This window comes from Equus przewalskii, chromosome 10 (assembly GCF_037783145.1).
Source record: "Equus przewalskii isolate Varuska chromosome 10, EquPr2, whole genome shotgun sequence".
Taxonomy (NCBI): Eukaryota; Metazoa; Chordata; class Mammalia; order Perissodactyla; family Equidae; genus Equus; species Equus przewalskii.
In genome coordinates, this window is record NC_091840.1 from 36373300 (window position 1) to 36396628 (window position 23329).

The window sequence follows — 23329 nt, forward strand, 5'->3', positions numbered from 1 at the left end:
AAGCGGGAACCTAGTTCAGTTGTTTCTTTGCTTGCCTCAAAGCAATATCTAAAGCCAATATGCGTCATTCATACCTACATGTCCTAATCATAGTGTTTACGTCTATTCTATATGAAGAATTAGATAGAATGTGACTTCTTTTTCTAGCATTGGCATTGGGGAAAAGAACCTACAGTCAACTTTTAAGCTAACAATTCCAGTGATACTGAATGAAGATAGCTATGTTTCAAGAGAGACAAATTGTAAACAAATGGTCACAAAAAAGAAATCTCCTGTATTTGTGAATAATACAGGAATTAACAGACAACTTACTAACACTACATATATTATTTTATTAAAATTCAAATGTGGTAACACTGGTAGTATTGACTAGCATACCTGGAAAAATCTTATATTCATAGATTTATTTTAAGGACAAATTCAGTATTCCTTTGATACCTTATTCTTTATCTGTTGTACTTTGCTGGTGATATACTTTTCTTGCCTTCTATTGATGGAAGAAAACTCTGCAGCACACAGATGATTCACCATACAGATCAAAGGAATTTATTTTCATATAGAGGATGAGATTCATAATGTCGCAATTTTCTCACGCTAGTTTTTATTCAGCTATAATAAATCTCCCACAAAAGAACTGATGCTTTAAACTGTGTACCATGAACTCTATATCCATTTGTATATGTTATCTATATTGAGTCTCATCATATTAACCTAGGCTATCAACTAGGGACTTGGGTTATCTTAGAAAATAGGAAAATGAGAACTAGAGTTTCAAACCTCTTTCCTAATATGCATAATTTGAATATAGGCTAGGAAATATATACCTGAACATAACTCCTCACACAGGTCCTTGTAAACTACTATCAGAGGCATGCGGTCTCAGATTACTCTCTTCTACTCAACAGAGGCTTCTATCCTCATCATTCCTCCTGTTAATTCATAAAGAATTATCCAGCATCTGAGTTGGCAGTCACCAAATCCCGAATGAGACAGAAGTGAGAATACTGTCAAGATACATCCTGTCCTTTGGGAGTGCCCCATTTCAGTCTAAGTTGCATCTGATGGAAATTCAGGAAAAACTTTGCCTCTCTGCAACACGTCAGAGCGCCCCGCCCCCCACCCCCCTCCACCCCCGCCAGTTAGCCACTTTTACCTGCCGAAACATCTCTGGGATATCATATATGTATGTTGTCCCTAAGGACTGTGCCTGGAATCTCTTTGATTGAAGCAGGTCTTTGGTCACATATGGAGTGTTGATTAACATTCCATGCAATGGTCCCTGTTTGTCTCCATAGGCCTGGAACATGATCTGCAAGAAACAGAGGATGGCATGGAGAGTTAAGAGAGAGAGAAAAAAATCAGATAGCTGCTTAGAGGGGCCTTTTTCACAAATGCTATTTCTTAGAACATATTTTTTGGTGGGTTGGGTAGATAAGACATGCCTCTTCACATTTGATTTTTAGTGTTCTCACTTCTCTACAGATTAACCAACTCCAAAAAATGCTATGTAACCAACCATACTCCATAGGCTGCTCTCACTTTTGGATTAGTTGAAATCAACAAGAAAGCACAATGTGAATTTCACATCTCAGAGACAGACTGACAATGCTCGCCTTCTAAAGTGTCTTGAATCCCATATATTCAGAAATGAAGTATGTCCAGTCTGACTAACGAGTCTGAACAGTCCTAGTATTTAAGTTGAAGAACAGCTATGCACTAAAGAGAATTCTGTTCTTTCCCCAATGGTTGAAGGCCAAGTCAAGGCTCTATCATATCTGTGCTTCAGTCTACTTGATTAGAAGGTGCCACCTAAGTATTATTAGCTGCACAAAGGCTTCAAAGATTTCTGCCAGAAGTAGATTTCATCCATCCATCTAGCTGGTTAGTCTTATTAGCTTGTAAGACATAGCCTATGGTAAAATATATTTTACTAAATTATATTTATATAATATATATTTATTTTCCTTAGTATACTATGTCTGCAACTAGTGAACAGTCCCTTTAATACCCATATTGTTACATAATGAAATCACCAAACCAGTTTTTAATCATTTTAACTCAAATATTTCTAGAATAGTACTTCATATTCCATAAATTTAGTTTTATTTGCTTATGAATATTTATAAGGGATGCCATTATTTCAATTCAATTAATATTTATTGAGTGCCCAGAGACTGTATGACACTAAACTAGGCACTTTATGCATGAATACATAAGATATAGATTCTCTATGCAGTGAATACAAATGGAGACAGGAATGTAAGGGTATGTGTGTATACCCACACATCTATTTGGGCCTAAAATATACAAGCTTAAGTCTAATATTAATGAATAGATTTGTGGACCTGATAGACAGACCTAAGAAGAGAATTAAGTACTTTCCTAAATCCTGGGTATGGTTCAGCGAGGTGAATCCTTAGCCCTTTGGTTCAAAGGAACAAGCATGTTCTATTGACTTGTCAAGTAGGTCCTATTCTGGGCAAAACTTGTCTGAGGCTGCTTAAAACCCCACAGAATGGAGCTCTAAGTCCTCTTTCACATGACCAATGGTGAAAGTCATCAGGTGGGCAGCAGAATTAGCAATGTTTTAGGAATGTGAGAGGTAGAAATAGTAGCGTTTTTAGAGATTCAAAGTGTTAAGTCAGGCCAGGGTGTGAGTATGAGAAAACTGGATTCAGAGGAGGTAAGTCAAATCAAAATAAGAAAAAGGAATAAAAGCAGCAGGTTCTTGGAACTACATTCCCATTTATAAGAAAGATAAGATGTGTGGGGTACAGGGTTTGAGACTCAGTTTTGCCACAGTCTAGAATGAAGTTAGGCTTGTCACAGTTAAGCAACATAACTGTGTAGACTGAGAAAAGGCGTTGGAGAAAGGCTTCTAGGTAATTTTTGCTGGTGGAAATTTAAAATGGTACAACCATTCTAGCAAACAGTTTCGCAGTTTCTTATAAAGTTAAATATATACTTGCTATGACTCAGTAATTACACTGTTGTGTATTTACCCAAGAGAAATGAAAACATATCTACACAAATATTTGTAAATGAAAGTTCACAGCAGCTTTATTCATAATAGACCAAACTGGAAAATAAAACCTCAAAGTTTCATCAACACGTGAATAAATATAAAAATTTTGGTATATCAGTAAAACAGAGTACTACTCAGCAATGAAAAGGAATATACCCGAACTCCATGCAACATGGATGAATCTCAAAAACATTATGCTGAGCAAGAGAAGCCAGACACAAAATAGTACATATTGTCTAATTTCATTTATATGATATTCTAGGACAGGCAAAACTAATCTATAATAATAGAAAGCAGATCAGTGGTTGCCTGGGGCTGGGGCTGGTGCCTGTACCTTTAACTGCAAAGGAGAACAAGAGAACTTTCGGGGTGTCAAGATGTTCTCTATCATGATTGTGATGGTAGTTACACAGGTATATACTATTTCAGAATTGAAGTGTACTCATAAAATGACTGCATTTTATTATATGTAAATTTATATCAATAAAGGTGATTTTACATGTATATTTCTCCCTTACACTACACATTGGAAATCAACTGACTTATGCAATGGATTACCCAGATCTCTTCTCCCCACCATGACTGCCTGATATCAGTGTTCATTGTAGCTAATACCACAAAGACTATACAAGGAAAATGAAACTCAAGCCAGTCAACCTTCCTCCTTGCCGGCAGAAAGAATACATGATGTGCTGCAACAAGAGGTTGATAGTGACGGACAGCAGTAGAAGCCTCTGAATGATTAGCTATCTGTGTTAATTCCGTTTTCTACTATAATGGAGAAAGTAATTACAATTGGTGAAGTGTATGGTTTACAAGTTCATGAAAATACGTACACATTTTCTATATCACACACCTTTCACCAGAGGCCATCAAAAGGGCTTCTCTTGGAAAACAATCTGATTCCATATAGTCTGTCCCCTTAGAGCTCTGTACTTACTTTATGATGGCATGAATCTTAATCACACTACACAGAAGCTAATTATCTGTCTTATTCCATCGTGATGCAAATTTCTTGAGACTAGAAATCATTTTTTTATCTTTATATCTGTAGTGCATGACACACTATAGGTGGTCAATAAATATTAAATTAATTAACAATGAATGAATGATATGCATGGTTCCACATTATTTTAAAATCATATAATGACCCACTAGAGCAAAGAAAGGGAAAAAATATATAGGCAATAAGCATCAAGTAGGCATTAGGAGCACGAGAAGTGAGTTGGATGCTGTTCCTTTTGATGATTCCCTCCTCCAGCCCTGGGTCTTGAGTTCACAAGTGGCAGTGGCTGTCTCTTTCAATTGAAGACAGTGAGGGAGACTTCTTCCTTCAAGGTTTCCTAAATACGCAGGACCCCTGGTAAAAGGGGTTCTCCCTCTTTCATTCTAAAGGTAGCTCACTCATTCTTTGAGATACTTGTCGAATGCTTATTTTGTGCCAGGCACAGTACTAAACTGATTGAAGGCTTCTGCATCTTTTATGCCCCTGTGTCACCACTAGCCAGCATGAGGGAAATCTAAGAGCTTTCTAATAAAAGAAAGGGGAGAAAAAGTAGTTATGAAGAACAAACATATTTATCAAAACCATTAAAATCTCAAGTGGCCATCTTATTTTTCAGAAGAATAGACCTGCCTTGAAGCCACTTGGAGTTAATTAAACACATCCCTGCCCATGGAAAGTTTCGACTGAAAATGTCTTTAAGGTTGTCCTGAAAAACATCAAATGCAGCAGAAATTACTGAATACTACTCTTTCTCTTGCTCACCCCGCACACTCTTGTGCGTGCTCTCTCTCTGTCTTAACTGTTCACTTCTCACGGGATAGATATCTCCGGCTATCTAACTGGGAATCAAAGCACAAAATGAAAGGTCACTCTGTCTATCTAATCTCAGATCTTTAAAATTCACCTTCGAAATACTGGCAAAATGTCTTTTCTTACCTCTGTTACCAGATTTAAAAGGACATAGATAAAAACAAGAGACATATGATCTTTTCCTGGCACCCAATGCATAGAACAGGCTGAAAACTTGTGTACACATTCTGGAACAAGTTCGTCCTTTAACCTGAAGAAATGCACTTCCCAAGTTCAGGCCAAAGACCTGAAATAACATCCCAGTTCTTAAAAAGACATGAACAATGGTAAACCAACCTAAATCCAGTATCATGCAAAATAGCCCAAATATTTAGAAACTAAGGTAGTAAAACAGATATAAATGGAATTTTCTGTTATGACAGAATCTACTGAAAGTCACTTTTCATTTTCATAGTCTCCATTTTTCCATCCAAAAAGTGGGTTCAAGTTTGCCATTTTGCTCTTTTGTAGATATATAATACTCTGAACCTTTGAAGGAAAGATAATGTGTGTAAATGGAATAATATAATGCAATGTTATGTTAAATGGTAAACATGATAAAGTCATTGTTTACTATTGCTCAAACTTATATTATGTTGAAATTTTCCTTCTTTAAGACAGAAGTGGGTGACATATTTCGACAATTCTCTTTCCTTACTTGCCAATGAGTAGTCTAACTGGGCTGAAAACAGAAAACAGGACAAATCAGACCCAAGATTGCTCAAGCAGCTCAAGAGCCCACTCAAAAAGGGCCCTAAATTGAAGAATTATCTCTGGAGTCAGGTTCACTTGGCATCTCTTTGGGCTCACCACTATGTGACAAAAGTTTGAGGGTTTCATAACATTCATGATTAGGAATACAGATACATCTTACATGGCAAATGAAGTTTTTCAGATTTATGCAACTATTTAAGCTGACAGAGGATAACCCCACGAGGTGAACCAATGGGATTTGTGAGTTTGGGTCTTCCATGACAAGGGCACGTGGCTTATCCACAGGACCAAATCAAAACTTTGAGGACCCTGCTTGACTACCATACCTGTGCTGTCCTGGAGTCAGTCACTTCCTTGTACAGGCTGATGTCCAAGTAATAGCCAGACTCGTTTGTAAGGAAGAGGCGAATGGGAATTGCTTTTCCAGTTGGTGTCAGGCGAATGTTGATTTTCAGTTCTGCCTGGAGGACGCGTAATTTCCACAGCCGACTTCCATAGCGCATTACCATGCTCCGCACAGATTCCTCAATCTGACACAGACACATCACCAAGCACAAAACTTAAATACCTTGTAACTAGGACGTGTTTCAGGTCTGCCCATCTTTGGAAAAGGAGGAATGGAAAAAGATGCTGGTTTCTGGAGATGTGTACTACGTGTGTTCCTTACAAAAAGATAGTTTCTCCCCATCTTTTCTCTTGCTTAGAACAAGTAAGGGACAATTTCATGCTGGCCTGGTGTTTGAGTGGTTTTCTCTGGCTTACAACATCCAAATGCATGCAACTCCCTTCCCCTTTACCAATTACATTCATACTCTACATCAAAGATCTACAATATCTAAATTACAAGCCATGGGATTTAAGAGAAAGCCCCAAATAAGAATAAAATCTCTAGTTAAACAGCTATTAAATAGCATTTATATGCATGGTAACTATGTTTCATTGCACTTACAGGACCTTAAATCAATGCAGCAATTACTACCATGAGCTTTTTTCCATACAATTTTATTAAACTTTATAATATATGCTTCTTGGTAAATTGCATGAATTAAAGAAAGGCAATTTGTAGGTGGTGTTAGAATGTTCTCTCTAAAGAGAGCTCTGATGCTTGGTCATTGCCACGTCCAACTGGGCTTTAAGTAGACGGGGCAGACATTCCCTAGTTTCTCTAAGCTTTATACCAAGGCAGCTTAGTGTTCCTAGTTTTCAGGGTTAGGGGAGTTATTTAACCATATGGCCTTAGATGTGGTTTCTCTTTATTGATATACTAAAGCAAAAAAATTTTTTCCAATATGGCTGTAGGCAGCTAGGACATACTACTCAAAATTAATGTTTTCTTAAATCATCTTTCTAAAATGCTTTCATAACATCTTAAAAATCTCAAAAATATCTCATACTGCCCTCCTCTTGTGGGTCTTCAGGAGTATGTGCCACCTTTGTGGTTTGTTTCTGTACCACAGAATTTTAGGTTAGAATGAGTTTCAAGGAGGTAACTTCTCTATTCCCACATTTGCTTGTTAACCAAGAGATACATACCCATTCTTTTCTCAAGGGAACAAAAGTCAACAATCTCTATACACAGGAAATTGATAGCTGTCTATGACTAGACAGGCAGAGCAAGGGCATATGGATGTTTGGAGTGGAAGCTGAGAGGCTGATATAAAATACTCACTGGGAAATGGGAAGTCAAATCTAAAAATATATATTGTTCTATAGCATCCAGGCCATGTTTTAAGTCTTCCGGCTTTGCCAGTCCCAGAATACTCAGAAGAACCTTGCTTAAACTAGATGATGGGACTTGATACTCAGTGAGTAGCCCTGTCTTGGCTTTCCCGACAGACTAAAGCAACTGACCAGTAGCTTGCAGTCTTGAAGAAAAAAAGTAGAAAACGATTTCTCAGGTCTTAGGTACTAAGTTCGAAAAGAAAAAGACTATGCCCACAACTGACCTTGAAAAAGGGTTCTCCTACCAAATTCCAAAATATCATGACAGGAAAAGGTTAGAAGGAGCAGAGACAGAGAGTAGCCTGTCTTTATTACACGTGGGATAAAAGGTCAAGTACAGAATCACCTTGTTTTCCTTCATTAAATTATATGGAATGCATTTTAGAATAGAGCATCAGGGAAGAAAACATACATAATATATATGAAACTCCTTATCAACCAAGTTCTTTCCCTGTGGAAAAACACTAGAGAGAAATAGGTTAGACACTTTGGGAAGGTGCATTACCTCCCTAAGGCCGCCAGGTTAAGTAACATTTAGTACAAAGAGGCAGTGATTTTGCCAAAATGCCCAAGAATAGGAAAGTTAATTACTCCAGATGAGAAATCCTAAGGGATTATATAAAATAAGACCACTATCATGGCAAATATCATAAAACAGGTATCAACAGAAGAAAAGAAAGAGGTTTTATATTTTTGTATTACTTATAAATGACCAGCAAGATAACAGTATACCACCTTCAGTTTTGAGGTCTGCTTTCAACGGCTATATCAAATTTTTGACACCATCCCAGAAACTCAGTCTCATATGCACTCTGTAAATTTTAAAGATCCAGGGTTCAACCAGCTGACCAAGAGTACCAGTTTCCAGGTCTAAGTGCGAACAAATAAGAATGACTCTCTCTGCTTGTGTTGCTAGTGCTAGTAGAGAAGCTAAGGAGAAATGCACCTTTGATGGGTCCATGATGACCGTGGGGACAAAGTTGAGGAAGATGTGGTTGCAGTCAGTACGGACATTTGTATTGTTAAAAGCGACTTCCAACTCATCCATGGCTTCGAGGAGTAGCCGCTCCCCTTCATTTTGTAGATATTCAAAAGAAGCTTCCTATGTAGGAAGAAAATCACCATCAACATTAATGTGTTTTAAAAGAGGCAATAAAGAAATGGCCACCATAATTAGTTAAGCAGTGGTATATCATGAATCATAAGGCACCTGCTGCAGATGTTATTTACCTTTCTCCCTAGAGTCAACCCAGTGACCAGAGGCAGAAAGGCAGAGAAGGGTCAGATAAAGAGTTCCTGCCAGCCCTTCCTCTTGCCTCTTAGTGTATCATTTCCTTCCAATAGGTGGAGATGCTGGGCATCCCCATATATGCCAAATAGAACAGTTTTGAAAGGAAATCTGCTTAGAAAGGAAAAGGTGAAGAAGGATTATGGCTATAGGATGCAGTAATAACTAACACTAGGAAGCGCTTTGCTGTGTACAGAAACCACCCCACCTCTAGAGAGGTTTACAAAGCGGTCACCTCTAACTTTTCTACTTATCCTCTATCATCACCTAATTCTCCCTCTGGTTTTTCTGTTAGCATGCTTTTCCTTTTCTCAAGTGAGTGCTATCATGCTTCCATTACCAAGAAAAATCAAAGGAAAAAAAAGCCCTTTTTATATAGAATATTTATTTCTGTGAGGGAAATAACTCTCATATTTCTGCTGGTTATTGGAGAGTGGGATGATTGAGAACAAGAGCCTTGATTCAAAAGATGAAAACTTGATTTTGAACCATGCCTGTTTCTCTGTCTCTTGCTTTAAGGATAACTTCCCATGAAGGTATAGCACCCACCTTGGTGACCAGATCAGAATGTCTGATGATTGCACGAACAAAGAACCTGTAGTCTGTCACTTCTGTGCCCACTTCCACCTTGGCTGCCCCAAGATACAGGTGCATCTTGTGATTAGCACATGGAATGGCAGTAAGGTCAAAATTTCTCATGCGGTTTAGCTCCAACTGGAAAGCTAGGGCAGGCTCCAGGTGACGATAGATACGATCCTCCTCAAACTGAGTATAAGGATTAAAAAAAAAAACAGCTCACAAGAAGCAATTACAAAATTATATTATAAATGTATACATAAAAGAAGTGCTTAAAAATAGAAACATAAGCTATGATGTGCTAATAAGCAAAAAAGAAAAAAAGGAGCTGTATATAAGGATAATGCTGTAGCTTACATAAGATTAGGCACAAAAGCACCTATTTACTTCCCAAGCTTCATCATTTATACTTTTACAAGTAGTGCTGCTCTCCACTAAAAACAAACAAAAAACATCAATCACCTCAGAACTCCTATGGTATTTAATGTATTTATAATTCATTTTTTACAATTAACCACAGACTGCTTCACATTCACATCTATTTCACATACCAGTGTTTTGAGTTTACCCAACTAGTCTAAAATGTTTACGGGCAGGATCCATGTCTTATACTTTATTGTTAATTTTTTTTTTTTTTTTGAGGAAGATTAGCCCGGAGTTAACATCCACTGCCAATCCTCCTCTTTTTGCTGAGGAAGACTGGCCCTGAGCTAACATCTGTGCTCATCTTCTTCTACTTTATACGTGGGACGCCTACCACAGTATGGCTTGCCAAGAGGTGCCATGTCTGCACCCAGGATCCGAATCAGCGAACCCCGGGCCGCTGAAGCAGAACATGTGCACTTAACTGCTGTGCCACCAGGTCAGCCCCTGTCTTATACTTAAAAAATTTGTTTTTGCCAAGGAAGATTCGCCCTGAGCTAACCACTGTGCAAATCTATCTCTATTTTGTATGTGGGTAGCTGCCACAGCATGGCTGATGAGTGGTACAGGTCTGCACCCAGCATCCAAACCTGTGAACCCAGGCCGCCAAAGTGGAGTATGCCAAACCTAACCACTACGCCACAGGGCTGGCCCCCTTGTCTTATACTTTTATCATCTCTGGCACAGTACAAAGGACATAGTAAATACCTGACAAATAAACATCATATAATATTTAAAAGTAGAGATATTCAGCTTCAGAATATACTATATCCATAGATATTTAATTATTTATGTATCTTTTTTAAAAGTTGTATTCACATTTACTTTGTACGTTTTGTTGAAACTAAATTGTGTTTCCAGAGTACATGTCAACTAAGTGAATGGAGAGAGAGCACCAAAAATATGAGCTGGTAATAGGAAGAAAGCAAAATGGTCTGAAATTTCACATTTTAAAATCGAAAAACAAATGCATATAAACAAAGCTTGAGTATCAATGAACTATCTACAGGTAACAAGAATAATCCTACTAAGTATAGTAGTCCTTTAATATCACATCATTTAGGACTGTCCTAAAGCACAGGGATGATTTTGAAAGTTATTATTTTCTTTGGATAAGTCAATACATTTGATTGTTTCCTAAACCAAACTCTTTCAGAAGGGAGTCTTCTTTAGTTCTAAGATACATGTAAGGCAAAGGGAAGTACAAGTTTAATTAGAGAAAGGAGAATGGTAAGAAGAGCATATGGCAAAGATAAGCCACTCTTGAGGTTTTAAGGAAAAAATAAAAAGAAAAAAGAAAAGAAGGAGGGAATCAGTTCTTACCTTATCCCTTGCTCGGAACGTGAAAAATTTAGGGAACTCTCTCTGTGTTAAAGAAAGGGAAAATGCGTCAGTCCTTCATAGATATGGCTCTTTGGGGATAAACACATTGTACAGAAGCAGTCAAGCAACTAGAAGACAGTTTCCTAGAAAACATGCTTGTTACCTTAGCTTAGCCCAGGGAATATGAACGATCTTCTGGGTAACCATCACTTTGATCCCACTTCCAAATTTGAGAATCACCACACTATTAACCTAACTTCAATAGCTACCCCCTCCTAGGAAAAAAAATTAGTATTTTTTCATTTCCCAGATGAAAAAACAAAAATCTTTCTGGGTGTTGCTCTTGGCACAACCTGGCAAATAAAGCCAACATACCCTTATGCTGCAGCACTGCAACAGTAGTTACAGACTGATTTCCCAAGTTTCTCCTTAAGGAACTCTTAAAATGTAAACTAACCAGAAAGCATAGATTCCCCAATTCATGGTTTTTTTCCACATTCACTCTCGAGTCAATAATTTCAAGGGTTTAAACAACAACATTTCCAGACAAAGAAAAGTACAAAATGCTATTTTGGTCACTACCACTATATGTATAGGCAAGAATGGGGTGAAACTAGTGAACTTGCAATCATTTGGTCTTACTGCTCTTTTGCAGGGCATTACAAAAGAAAGCAACCAATTCACTAGAACCTTATTAATTAACAAAGATGAATTCAATTAGCAGAGCCCATTAGTTTCTGAAATTTAACTTATTAACACCAAATACCCCTGTTTCTCGGATGGGCTCTACTGGCAGTGTTGGAATCAAGTCATTACTATTTGCCTCTATAGGAGGTTTCATTAGGCATCTTCATTATGAGTGCAATATAATCAAACACTTATTGGTACAAGGCTGAGAGACCAGGACTAACTGCCTAAATATCCCTCAATGAGCTTTAGGAACCATGAAGGAAACCTGAACTAAAAGCCTTCTAGGTAGCAGGCACTCTCATGTGTTGTCCCCTTTTCAACAACCTCTTGAAGTAGGTATTACGATCCCATTTTACAGCTGAGGAAGCCTAGAGCAAGTGATATGCCCAGGATCACAGAGCCAGAATGTGAACTTGGGTCTCTCTATTGCCAGAGCCTAGGCCCTTTCATCTCTACCACTCTACCTCTCAATTGGAGGACATTCCCTTTATATTCTTGTTATAATCCAAATTCCTTATTTAGAGGACTTTTCTTTGATGAAACAAAAAACGCAAACTAAGACTTTAAAGAAAAAAAGCAAAACACAAAGCAACACTCATGCTGAAAACTTGTGGTTCTTGAATTTACTGAGAACTTCTTGAATACTTTCCATAGGTATTATGCCTCACCCTCACCTTAAGTATAGCTTGTGCAGTTAACAAATTTTTTAAATTTTCCTTGGCATTTTAACTGTAAAACTGCATTTAATAGGCTTCTAGGAGCTTATTTAGCAAGCCCAGGGAACCCCTTGTCTTTAAAAGCCCTCTGAAAGTGGATTTTACACAGCACTGATCTTTTACTGATGATGTTTTCCTTCTAAATAGTTCTCTAATTCCCCAAATGATAGTGAAGAACATGAGGATGACTTGAAGGTTAAGCCATAAGGTGTTCAGCTGAGCTGTCAGTTGATTTCAGGCTCAGGCCTTTACGCAGTCTAGTTTGGGTTTTATTTTTGAGAGGTATGGCTTTCGGAGCATTAGGTGAAAAGTGACATGAGTAAAAAGGACGGGTAACAAAATCCTTCCATGAAATTTCCTGAAAAGTCAACGAAAGTGATAATATAATCTTTTAGGCACAACTCTTGTATTCTGCTATACTATTAATTAATTAATTAGTTAAATGAAATACTTATTTTATATATCATTTATTCAAGTCTGTACTGTTGTAGGATCAGAATCATTTTTCTTCAAAAACACAATGATAGTAACTGAAAAAAACACTTCCTTTACCATTAAACCAATTAAGAAAATTTATAGTAACTGAGAGCATGAAAAACCAAACAATTTGAATGGACATACCTTTATTACAAATCATGAAAGAGATTGACTAATTCTTGGCAGAGGTGGGAAAAGACTACCAATCAGAAAAATCACTTTCATTAAGGTTAGCTAAGAAAAGGTGTTATGAGATGATATAAGAAAACTTTTTTTAACTTTTAAGTAAATTTTTAACTCCACAGTATAGCCCTCGATTTCAGCACTGAAGCATTCAGATTAAGAGATGGCAAGAACTTCTGTGCAACGAGAAAGCAGGATTAATGAGTAATTCTTTGGGAGAAATGGAAGTCTGAGGACTTTTATAGAAGTCACCTTTTTTGGCACTCAAAAATCACAGCAACATAGAAAAGAAGAAACGCAAATGTCTGATCCTGTAAGTTTTAGAAAATTCTTTTATCCTACCTTATCCTTATACTGCCAATTTTTCCACTAACAGTATTCATGCTTATTCAATCACTAATGTAATTGCTTTCCTGGCACTCTACTAGTGTTATGGGCAAATATCATAATTGAATGTACACAAAGAAAAACCCTCTTAGTGTTCTGGTACCAAAAAACAAAAGAATGCAACATTTCTCAGGAAGGAATTATACCCCTGCTGTGTTCTAATCAACCAACCATCATCCAGACAATCAAAATAATTCGCCTAAATTAGCCAATCAAGACACCCTGCAAATCAGAGAATGTGAAAACCTGCAACAGAAAACATCATAGCTGATTATGATACTAATAATCGTGTTAAAAACCTAATGAGATGAAGAAATTGGAAGCTTGCTGGTGCAATTCTCTTTTACCTCAACATGCTGAGAACTAATTATATAGACTGTAATTAAAACAAAAACCCAAACCAAACCTTCTGAAAAACTAATAGTTGATCCACTAGCAAAGAAAACTACCAATTTTTTCCAGCTTTATTGAGATATAATTAACATATCAATTTTTTTTTAAAGAAATGAACTACTAACCATGATAATTGTTTAGAGAGTGGGTTCCTCCTTCAAGCCCAAATATCCAAAACATTTAATTTTAAAGTGAGAGTCATTCACATAAAAATCAGTGAAACTACCACTATCTTCTAGGTGATTTATAGCAGAATTGATAAAATCTCATAAAATCTTACAAACAAGAAACAAAAGGAAACTTAACAGATGCAAAACTGATTTAGAATCTCATCACAGTTTTTGAATCTAATACTTTTGTTTAGGTGGCAAAGGATAAGAAGAAATCCTGAAAATAATCATTTTAGTATCCTTAACAAAACTTTGCCGAAAAAAATAGGGAAAGCTTCAAAAAGTATAAACTTACATTCCAATTAAACAGCACCTTCTGCTGCACTTTTTGGAATTCTAGATCTGAAAAGTGAGTGAACAGAAACTTAATCCCACATAAAACTGGAGAACTGCAGCTTACATAGCTGCAGAAATTCAGAGCCTGTTCATTTGCTTTCAAGGTTTTAATCTTTTTTCTTATTTAATATGAAGGAAATATTTACAAGGATAAAACTAGTTTTTCCTCAAACTTTCTGCTTAAATATCAATGTTAAGCAGTTATTCAGGTCCCATTATGGGTACTTGATTTAATTAGATGGTTATGGAAATAGATGACACCAAGCCTCCTTAATGCTGGTGAATATTGCTCACTCAGAATAGTCTCCATCTAGAGTCAAGAGACTAAGGCAGCAGCAGACATTGCAGTGGACAGCTCTCTGAGGACTGAGGTGATTAAACAAGGAAGTTTTGGAAATGCTTATAGCCTTCACTGGCATCAGAGTAAACACCTAACAATATACACACTTTTTAGGAATATACACACTCTCTACTCTGGTCCTCATTTGCCTTATTCTGGTTCTGAAGCAGTCTGAGAGATGACGACTGTGAAATAGCACAGCTGCTTCATTCCACACCAGCCAACACTGCTCTTGAACCAAACTTAGTAACCTTCCTCCTCTCCTTGCCCCGTCATGTGTGCATTCTCTCGTCTATTCAATAATATAGGGATTTCACAGTGTAGAACAGGGGAGGCTGCATACATCACAGTGGATTACCGAAAAAGCCGGAGAGATCAAGGGATTCATCTCTAACACTCCCAGAAAGCTTCCTCTTTTTCACACTACACTAACTATGGGGCAAACACATATCAGATGACATGACAGAGGCTAAGCATTCTCCATGAATGGCAAGCTACCACCAGCAGAGGAACTCATAGCAGCACCATGGCAGTGAGCCCCGGATTTGTACAGCTTCTGCCAAGGCTTCCTGGCTATGGGAGATGCTGGCTAGAGTTCAGTAATAGTTGCCCTTGCCCCATGTGTAACCACTAGTCATTTCTAAGGGGGCTAACATAAAAACACCCCAATTCCTCTGCCATTCAGTTCTTCAGAGCAAATCCAGTTCACACCTAAACCTTAATGTTTTTATGTCCTAAAACAACCTTTCCTACACTCATGACAAACCAAGTCACTTGATAATTTAACTGATTTCCCCATCTGATATCACTGTAAATAGGAACTGGACAATGATTCCCAGGGAAGACCCACTTCTGGGCGCATTTCCCAGTAGATTTTGCCTATACATGTCCCTATTCAACCTAAATCCAGAAATATTAGGCTAGCAGGAAGAAGATAAAATGTTTTAAAGCTGTAGATATACTCTAAGATTCAAAGAAAGGGTTTTTAGTATGTATAAAACACACAAAAAAAGTCTCTGAGAATTAATCACTTTGGCTTTTTAAAAATTTCACTGGAGAGTTTTAATTTACCATAGAATGCTTATTACAGGAAACCATTAATGTGCTATGGACATGAAGATTCCATCTGAACCATTAGGAAAAAGGAAAACAATTTTACAAATTCTGTACTATTTCCCAGATTACATATTATTCCAAACTCAGTGAGCAAATGAAATCACGTTAACGCTTAAGAACTTAGCCCAAGACTCTTCCCAAGTCCAGGGTCTGGCTCTGGCATGTCTACCTTAGCTCTGATCTGCATCTACCAACCACAACATTTATTCATGGGCTCTCCTATTCTATCCCCAAGTATCAATTTTATTCTCTAAGCTCCAGATTTTTCTTCCTAAAGTCCCAGGGTTCTCTTTAAGCTTCTCATTCTTCTTCACTGTCTCCAGTTTCCTATCTGAAGTCATTGATTGATATATCTCTGCACTCTGCTTGATTTCTTGACATCAATAATACAGGGGAGTTGTGCGGTCCACAACGTTTTCTAAAGCATTTCAGAAAATCTTAGCTCTTTAGTTTGCAGGGTAGGTTCTCTTGTTTCTCAATAAGGTGAACTGTGAGAAAGAAAACAAAATGCCAAGTGCAAGAGACCTAATAAACAAAAGGGCAATAAAGGCAATCACACATAAGTCCTTGAGTTTAGAAAGTCCTTTCTGGAATCTCAAATGTTACCTCCATTATTGCAAATGGGTAGAGCTTGAAAACTAACTTAATCATCTTAACTGCTAAAACAAAACAAAATCAAATTCTTATCAGGAAAATTAAGACTTCCTAACATCCCCTGGAATGTTACTTAGCTACATTAGGATCAATTTTTAAAGAAATATTTTCACTACAATCAGTCATTCTAGAGAATGACATCTTGTTTACAAACCGGATTTTTGGCCTTATTGCTATCATCCTACTGGCTATGATCATTTCAGACACCAGGCTATTACCTTAATTCTTTTTTCAATAAAATGTTCAATCTCATTAATATTAACAGTTAACTCACTTAAATGGGAGAATAAGCAACTTAATGCTTAATTTTTATTTATTGCCTGCTCCTAGAATTAACTTAAGACAACACTATCAATTTGGACCCTGTTAAAGAATTTTAAATAATAAATAATTGTTTTTCAGAGTTGAGAATTCTTAGTAATCGAACCTGAATCCATCTTTGGTAGAAGCCAAGACCCAAAAGTGCAACTGGCAGTTCCTGACTATTGATTCACTGTGTGCATAGAAGAAATTACTAATTAGGTCCTGCTTCTCCCTTATTCATCTGCATAAATGCATATACTCATTCTTAACTATTTCTCAGAGATATACTGAGAATTCGTTATAGAGGGAAAAAAGAAAAAAAAAAACCCTTTAGCTTGAATACTCTATAGAAGAATTGAATATTCATGATACTACTTTCTAAAACAAGAGGGAGCAAACATTAATCCAGCCCTTCTAAATAACTCACACAAATTCTATGTTTACATAATCAGTGGCAAACAGGTATAACAGTAAGTAATCTTTCGTTATTGTTTCTTTTACTTACATGAAATCTCTGATCCACCTCATAGTTGACCTGTTTTCTGAAATCCTTTCAAATGAGAGACAGAAAGGAAGAAAAAACAGCAGAAGCTGGAAATTAGTAATAAAATTAAAAACAAACTGAGTAAAAGGTGATGAGGTAAACTAACGTTTTTTCTTAAATTTATAAAAAAAGTTATTTTCTGCATAAATTCTACATGTAAGCATATGATTATAATTCCATTTTATTTTAAAAAATTCTAGTAGCACCATAAAAAATATTAGAGAGGTATAATTCACACACCAGTACCTTTTGCGCAACCAGGAACGTAAGGCGCCGGATCCCATGCTCAACCAGGGTAGATTTCTATGAACAAACATGTAAAACAGAAGCTAAATGAGATCTCCATTCATCCTAAATTTTACCCCACTTGATCCTCGTAAGGAATTGGGCTAAGCACCCTTGTTGGATACCCACATCTTGGCTCAATACCTTCAAACTTGCAAATAAACAAATCTCAACCTGGTTCCTGGGACTAAGTCTTATGGAATAGGTTTTATATTGATCTGAACAAAGATGAGAGGGAACTTTGTGGAGGAGAAAGGGTCACATGAGGTTACCTAAATTATCTAAGGACTAATTCACATCAAGGTAGACCTTAACACAATTTCTGCTAATAGAAATCATACTGGTGGGCAAGTATTCAAATGCGAAGATTAACAGATACCGAAGCTAAAAGAAATCAAGCAGAGGGAAAAGAGAAAATTTCCATAAAAGAGAAAATTCTGGTCCTATCCTGTTGTTTAGATTATTAATATTACCTACCATCAGATACAGCATTCCTAGAATTCAAGCTAACAAATTCTGACCTTTTCAGTTCTTCTAAAATACTTCCCCCTACTTTACATTAAGGTACTTTTAAAAATATTCTCTTTAAAAATTGTTAAAAGCAATATTTAACAGGCTTTTAAATTTAGTGATTACTCATATTGCCATTTGGGCACAGGGGAGTAGTATATTAGAAGTCAATAGAGATCATCGGTTTCAAGACAGCCCCTTATATGAGTCTTGGGCCTTTGGATCTAAGCCTTCCCCTACCCTGCGCTGCTCACTTATCTCAAAAGGCAGAGACAAAGAAACAGATTAATGAATAAATAAAAGGCATGCTTTGAAAGGTCCCTAACAAAGAGGGGCTACATGGCAACAAGAAGAAAAGCAATCCTACTAGTTGGATGACCTGAGAGAATGCATGAATAATATAAATAGAAAAAAATACGTAGACTTTCACAACCTACATCCAGACTTTAGTTTGATCACATTCCTTGCTATAACTCTAACCAAGAGCTAAGTTCATAAGCCAATTCTTAACTTTCATGATATTACATATTTTTTAAATCCAAATTGGCCTTCCATATAAACAAGCATATTCCTGGGCCATTTCCACCTATTTCTCCATTTCTGCTATGGCATTTGCTTGAAAATAAAATTAATAGCATAAGCAAAAGATAACTAGAAAAATAAATTTTCTAATAATAAATTCCCTGGTCATATATAAACAAATTTTGGTCTAACCACATTTAAAAATGACCTGTACTTGCATCACACCCATTAGTGTAAATAAGCAAGTACTGATACTACAATAAGAAAAAACTGTGCTGAAAGAAAGGGGTGGTATGTGGTGGGCGGATGGCGGTTCTCAGTCTCTCACTGTGCCCAGGAACAGAAATGTTTCTTCTGACACCAACAAAGAATTCCACTACAGCCAAGTCCTTCAAAGACAAGCATCAATAGCTATGTTCTGGCAAGGCAAGAAAATAACTTTAATAATGCCATGATTTAAAGTCAAAATTGTTATTGCTTTTAAAATTCCACAAGTGGTTGACAATAACGGCAGAGCAACAGGATTCTGATTACATTGTAATAATGCGGGTCTCACAGCAAGTCCACAGCTATTACCCAGCGATTAGGCGTCAGCACCTGGAGAAACTCCATTTACACTGACTGCTTCAATCTCCTCCACAAGTCATTTACAAATATATGATCCTAATTTCTATGAGAGAAAAAAAAGACATGCTGGGACTAGAAGATTATTTGGACAATTTGGATCAACGTATTTGATAGTTTAATGTGTGCTTTAAAAAAAAAAACTTTTTCTAAACTGCTAGGAGCATGATTATGAAGTGAAAAACAAAACTAGTTATCACTTCAGCTTTTTTTTAAATTGTTTTTCCTTCCTTTCCTTTTCATATTTTTTTCAAAACAAGGAGGTGAAGACGGCAAATACTCCTGGATAAGCACAGTACCTGATGCAGTTAATAGCTTCTCTAGGCTTGGCATGTCAGCACAGTCTACCCTTACCCTCCTGAACAGTCACAGGCAAAGACACTGGATCTCTCTGTGCCTCAGTTTACAAGTCCAGTAAAAGAAAAAAGTAATTTCTTATTGCCAATTAATGTTACAAATATATATGGTGAAAATGAAGAAACTCCCTCTTTAAATCAATGTGTGATGATACATAACACTTAGATCTGAGGGTAATAAAAAGCCTAAAGTGAAGTCAAAACAATCAAATATGGGCAGTCAACCCAGTGCCTCAAAACCTGGGAAGAAACTTTCATAAATTATCTCATCAAGCAGCAGAATTAGCAGCCATGCACAACATTAGGACTCTTCTAGCTAAAGTTACCTTGGTCACTGGTCTTAGGTTAATTTTATGTGGTCACTAGTCAAGGGCCAGAAAGAGAGTAAAGTACTCTTCTAAGGAAATTCCCAGGCATATCTCTTATTTTCACTTCTCTGGAAGTACCTTTTCCCCATGTTGGCTACTGCAATCTCACAGTTTATGTGCTGTGAGAGCATCATGGAGTAAATGCTAATAAGACATGTTAAGCACAAAGGTACCATCTTTTCTTGGGTAGCTACCATTAGCATTACATGATGTGAATGCCTATGGCACTAATTGTTTACACTGCTGAATTGAATTTAAAAACATCTACTGGATTCTTTCTTTATAATAAGCACTATGGGCTGGGTGCTTTCCATTCAAAAGAAACACTTGGGTCTTGTCACTAAGGGCAATTGAAGAGGGGTGCTTTGGCATCTATCATGTATCACAATGAAATGTAACTATAGATTATTGTTTTGAGCAGGTCTAACCCGTCCCCTGAACTAGACTATAAGCATCTTCATGGCTAAGAATGTACTATCACTAAAGCACCTAGCTCTGGGCCCCTAAAGCTGGCATCAAAGACTTAAATTCTAGTCTTTGCTCTATTACTTACCAGCCGGTGACCAAGGAGCCTTAATCTCTCTGAGCTTGAGCTTTTCCCGATGTGTACAATTGGAATAAATCCTAACTAATCTAACCTCATGGGATTGTGGTAAGGTGCAAATAAGAAAATTCACATGGAGGTTCTTTATAAATAAAAAGTCTTATTATTGCTAATAAATGTACATTGAATGATTAGAAATTGAAGGGAGAAAAACAGACTTTAGTTAGGGCTACTCAGAGAAGCCCTGATAAAATTGAAATCTGAGACTGTTCTGAAAACAAGCATAAAAAAGGAAGGAAGGAAGAAGAAAAGGAAGAAAGAAAGACGAAAATATTCCAGGTGAGGGGCAGTAGAAAAGACAGTCTTTCTATAGAAGGTAGATGAGAAAATGATTTAGGTCTTTTCATGGAACAGCAAAGGCTAGCTTGTTAGCCTTCAAAAATGATAGGCTGATGGTAAATATCAAGTTAAGGAGGTATCTTGAATGTAAAAGGGAATTGCTGTTGAGTGGGAGAATAACTTGGTAAGGGGGTATTTTGTACATTTAAGTTTTGGTGGTGAGCAGAAGGGAAAGCCTGGACGGGGAGACTTAAGGAAGATACACAGCTCAAAAGTATACCTACTGCAGTGTCTCCGGTGTGAGGTGAGTAAGGTTTTACACTAGAGAGATGGTAGTAGGAATTAAAAAACCAAAAAGGAGAAAGAGTAGGAGACACTGCAAAGAAAAAACTAACAGACCTTGGTGACTGACCAGATACAAATAAACATGTACACATGGCAGGTAGAGGATGGAACAATGGACAGCAAGAAAACAGAAGTCGTCATGATTTCTGAACAACTAGGGAGACAGGGTTTGGTTGCTTGGATTTTTTTTGTTTTTGTTTTCTTTTCTTTGAGGGGGGCTTGGGAGGTCAGAAGAGATGAAGGAAAATGATGAGAATTTAGGTTTAAACTATAGAGTTTGATGTCGACATGAGATATCTAAGTGACATAAAGTTGAAAGGAGGATGGAAGTATAACTCATATTTTCAAGGGAGAGGCAGAACAGACCTGAGGGGAGTTTGGGCCTGGACACTTAAGAGTTAAGTCACCAAAAAAAAAAATTCAGCAGGTGACTGGAAGTTCAAGACTGGAGCTCTGGGAAAGATTTAGGAACACAACTTCCCTTCCTTAAAACATTTTAAATATTTGAGGTCTATATTTTAAATATTTGAGGTCAATATTTTTTGACATAAAAAGAAATTCATTATATACTATTAAATCACTTTGGAATTTTACTCATATAGGCAGAACTATGTAAAAGACACAGCCATTATCAGTGATAGGCCTTACAAGTAGCATTGATGAAAGGATGACACACAACCAGCAGGAAACAGGCCATCACCAGTTTCTACCCAATTGAGGACTTACCTTTTGCTGGGTAAACTCTCTGAACATAGCTGCCAGCCTATCATCCTCAATATCACCATCAGTCTTGATAGCCACATTCAGAATATGAATTGGTTCATTCCTGGGGACCTGCAACCCAAGAACACAAGACAGAGAAATTAGGAGGCTGGCTAATACAGAGGCAGGGAGAAGTTACAGTGCTTGGTAGAATACCTGAAAAAGAGATATGCCCCAGAGGACATTTTGGTTTGCCCACTAGTACGAATAAGCAAATTGAAACCACTGCCCAGCATCTACAACTAAGATTAAATCAAGTAAAACACCTAACTTAAAAGACAAGGCAGCAAAGGCATTAGCTAGAGGTGGCTCCAAATCTTGACTTGACATGACCTTGAAGACCACTATGTCTCAACTTTTTCACCAATAAAATGGGAATGAAACCATTTGCCACATCTCTTCACAGAATGTGAAGAAAAATGAGTGAAAGAGGCCATGTGCACACATTCCCATATATTATATTTCCTAGCAATTTATCAAACAATGGAAGTATCAGACCATGGGAAAATAGCTGGTAAGGAACAAAATAGAACAAATTGTTTACCGAGAAATGAAAAGGAGGGATTTAATAAAAGGACAAAGTTTTAAACAAAATGTCTATTTTTTCCTGCTATCTTCTAAAGTCCATCATTCCCTGAAGACTACAACAGCACCACTCTGCAAATACACAAGCCATCACTAAGTAAGAATTAAAGCAACCAAAGCTCAAGTCTTTGAAAAAACATTTAGAGACCCAGAGGCAACTGCAATGGGTATAGTTGAGCCCATTCTACACTATGGATTCCAAGATTAATACAGGCTTTCTTTAGGTTAGAATTTATTCATATTCCACTTGTTTCCAGAAATACTTGGATGAGGCAGAGAAATTTAAATAATATAAAGTAGAGTAAAAAGATGAATTCTTGGGGGCCGGCCCGGTGGCAGAGTGGTTAAGTTCGCACGCTCTGCTTCAGTGGCCTGGGGTTTGCCAGTTTGGATCTGGGGCGTGGACCTAGCACTGCTCATCAAACCATGCTGTGGTGGCATCCCACATAAAGTGGAGGAAGATTGGCACAGATGTTAGCTCAGCGACAATCTTCCTCAAGCAAAAAGAGGAAGATTTGCAACCATTGTTAGGTCAGGGCCAATCTTCCTCACACACACACACGCACACACAAAGATGAATTCTTCCCTATAATGTGCCAAAGTCAGAAAGATAGAATATGGTACAAATCCTATGTCTAAAGGAACAAAGGTGACACTATACCTTGTCTTCATCGTACAGAGATGTGTGACCTGCCTCAGGGAATGTGGGGCTTTGAGGTGGGGAATCGCAGAAGCAGCCCATCACTTCATCAAAGATCCTGAAAAATATCAGAGAAACACCTACCATGAAAACCCAAGTGGCAGAAAACCTAAGTGGCAGGAAACTAACACCGCCATTGCCAGCTCAGTCTAAA

The 23329-nt window shown here is 37.3% G+C and overlaps 1 protein-coding gene across 18 annotated transcripts in view; it reads right to left on the minus strand.

Annotated features, from left to right (window-relative positions):
• Nucleotides 1–23329, minus strand: part of ACACA (acetyl-CoA carboxylase alpha) — a 280736-nt gene that overhangs the window by 86063 nt on the left and 171344 nt on the right. For 17 of the 18 annotated variants that reach the window (XM_070562412.1, XM_070562410.1, XM_070562418.1 and 14 more), the window contains 9 exons: nucleotides 23137–23233; nucleotides 21855–21962; nucleotides 17482–17538; nucleotides 17197–17241; nucleotides 10927–10968; nucleotides 9154–9369; nucleotides 8263–8418; nucleotides 5921–6124; nucleotides 1154–1309 (listed from right to left, as the gene is read on the minus strand). In XM_070562412.1, coding sequence (XP_070418513.1) covers nucleotides 1154–1309; nucleotides 5921–6124; nucleotides 8263–8418; nucleotides 9154–9369; nucleotides 10927–10968; nucleotides 17197–17241; nucleotides 17482–17538; nucleotides 21855–21962; nucleotides 23137–23233 — 1081 coding nt within the window. Of the gene's footprint in view, nucleotides 1–1153; nucleotides 1310–5920; nucleotides 6125–8262; nucleotides 8419–9153; nucleotides 9370–10926; nucleotides 10969–14257; nucleotides 14285–17196; nucleotides 17242–17481; nucleotides 17539–21854; nucleotides 21963–23136; nucleotides 23234–23329 lie in introns of those variants that run through there. The other variant, XM_070562427.1, reaches the window with a different exon arrangement.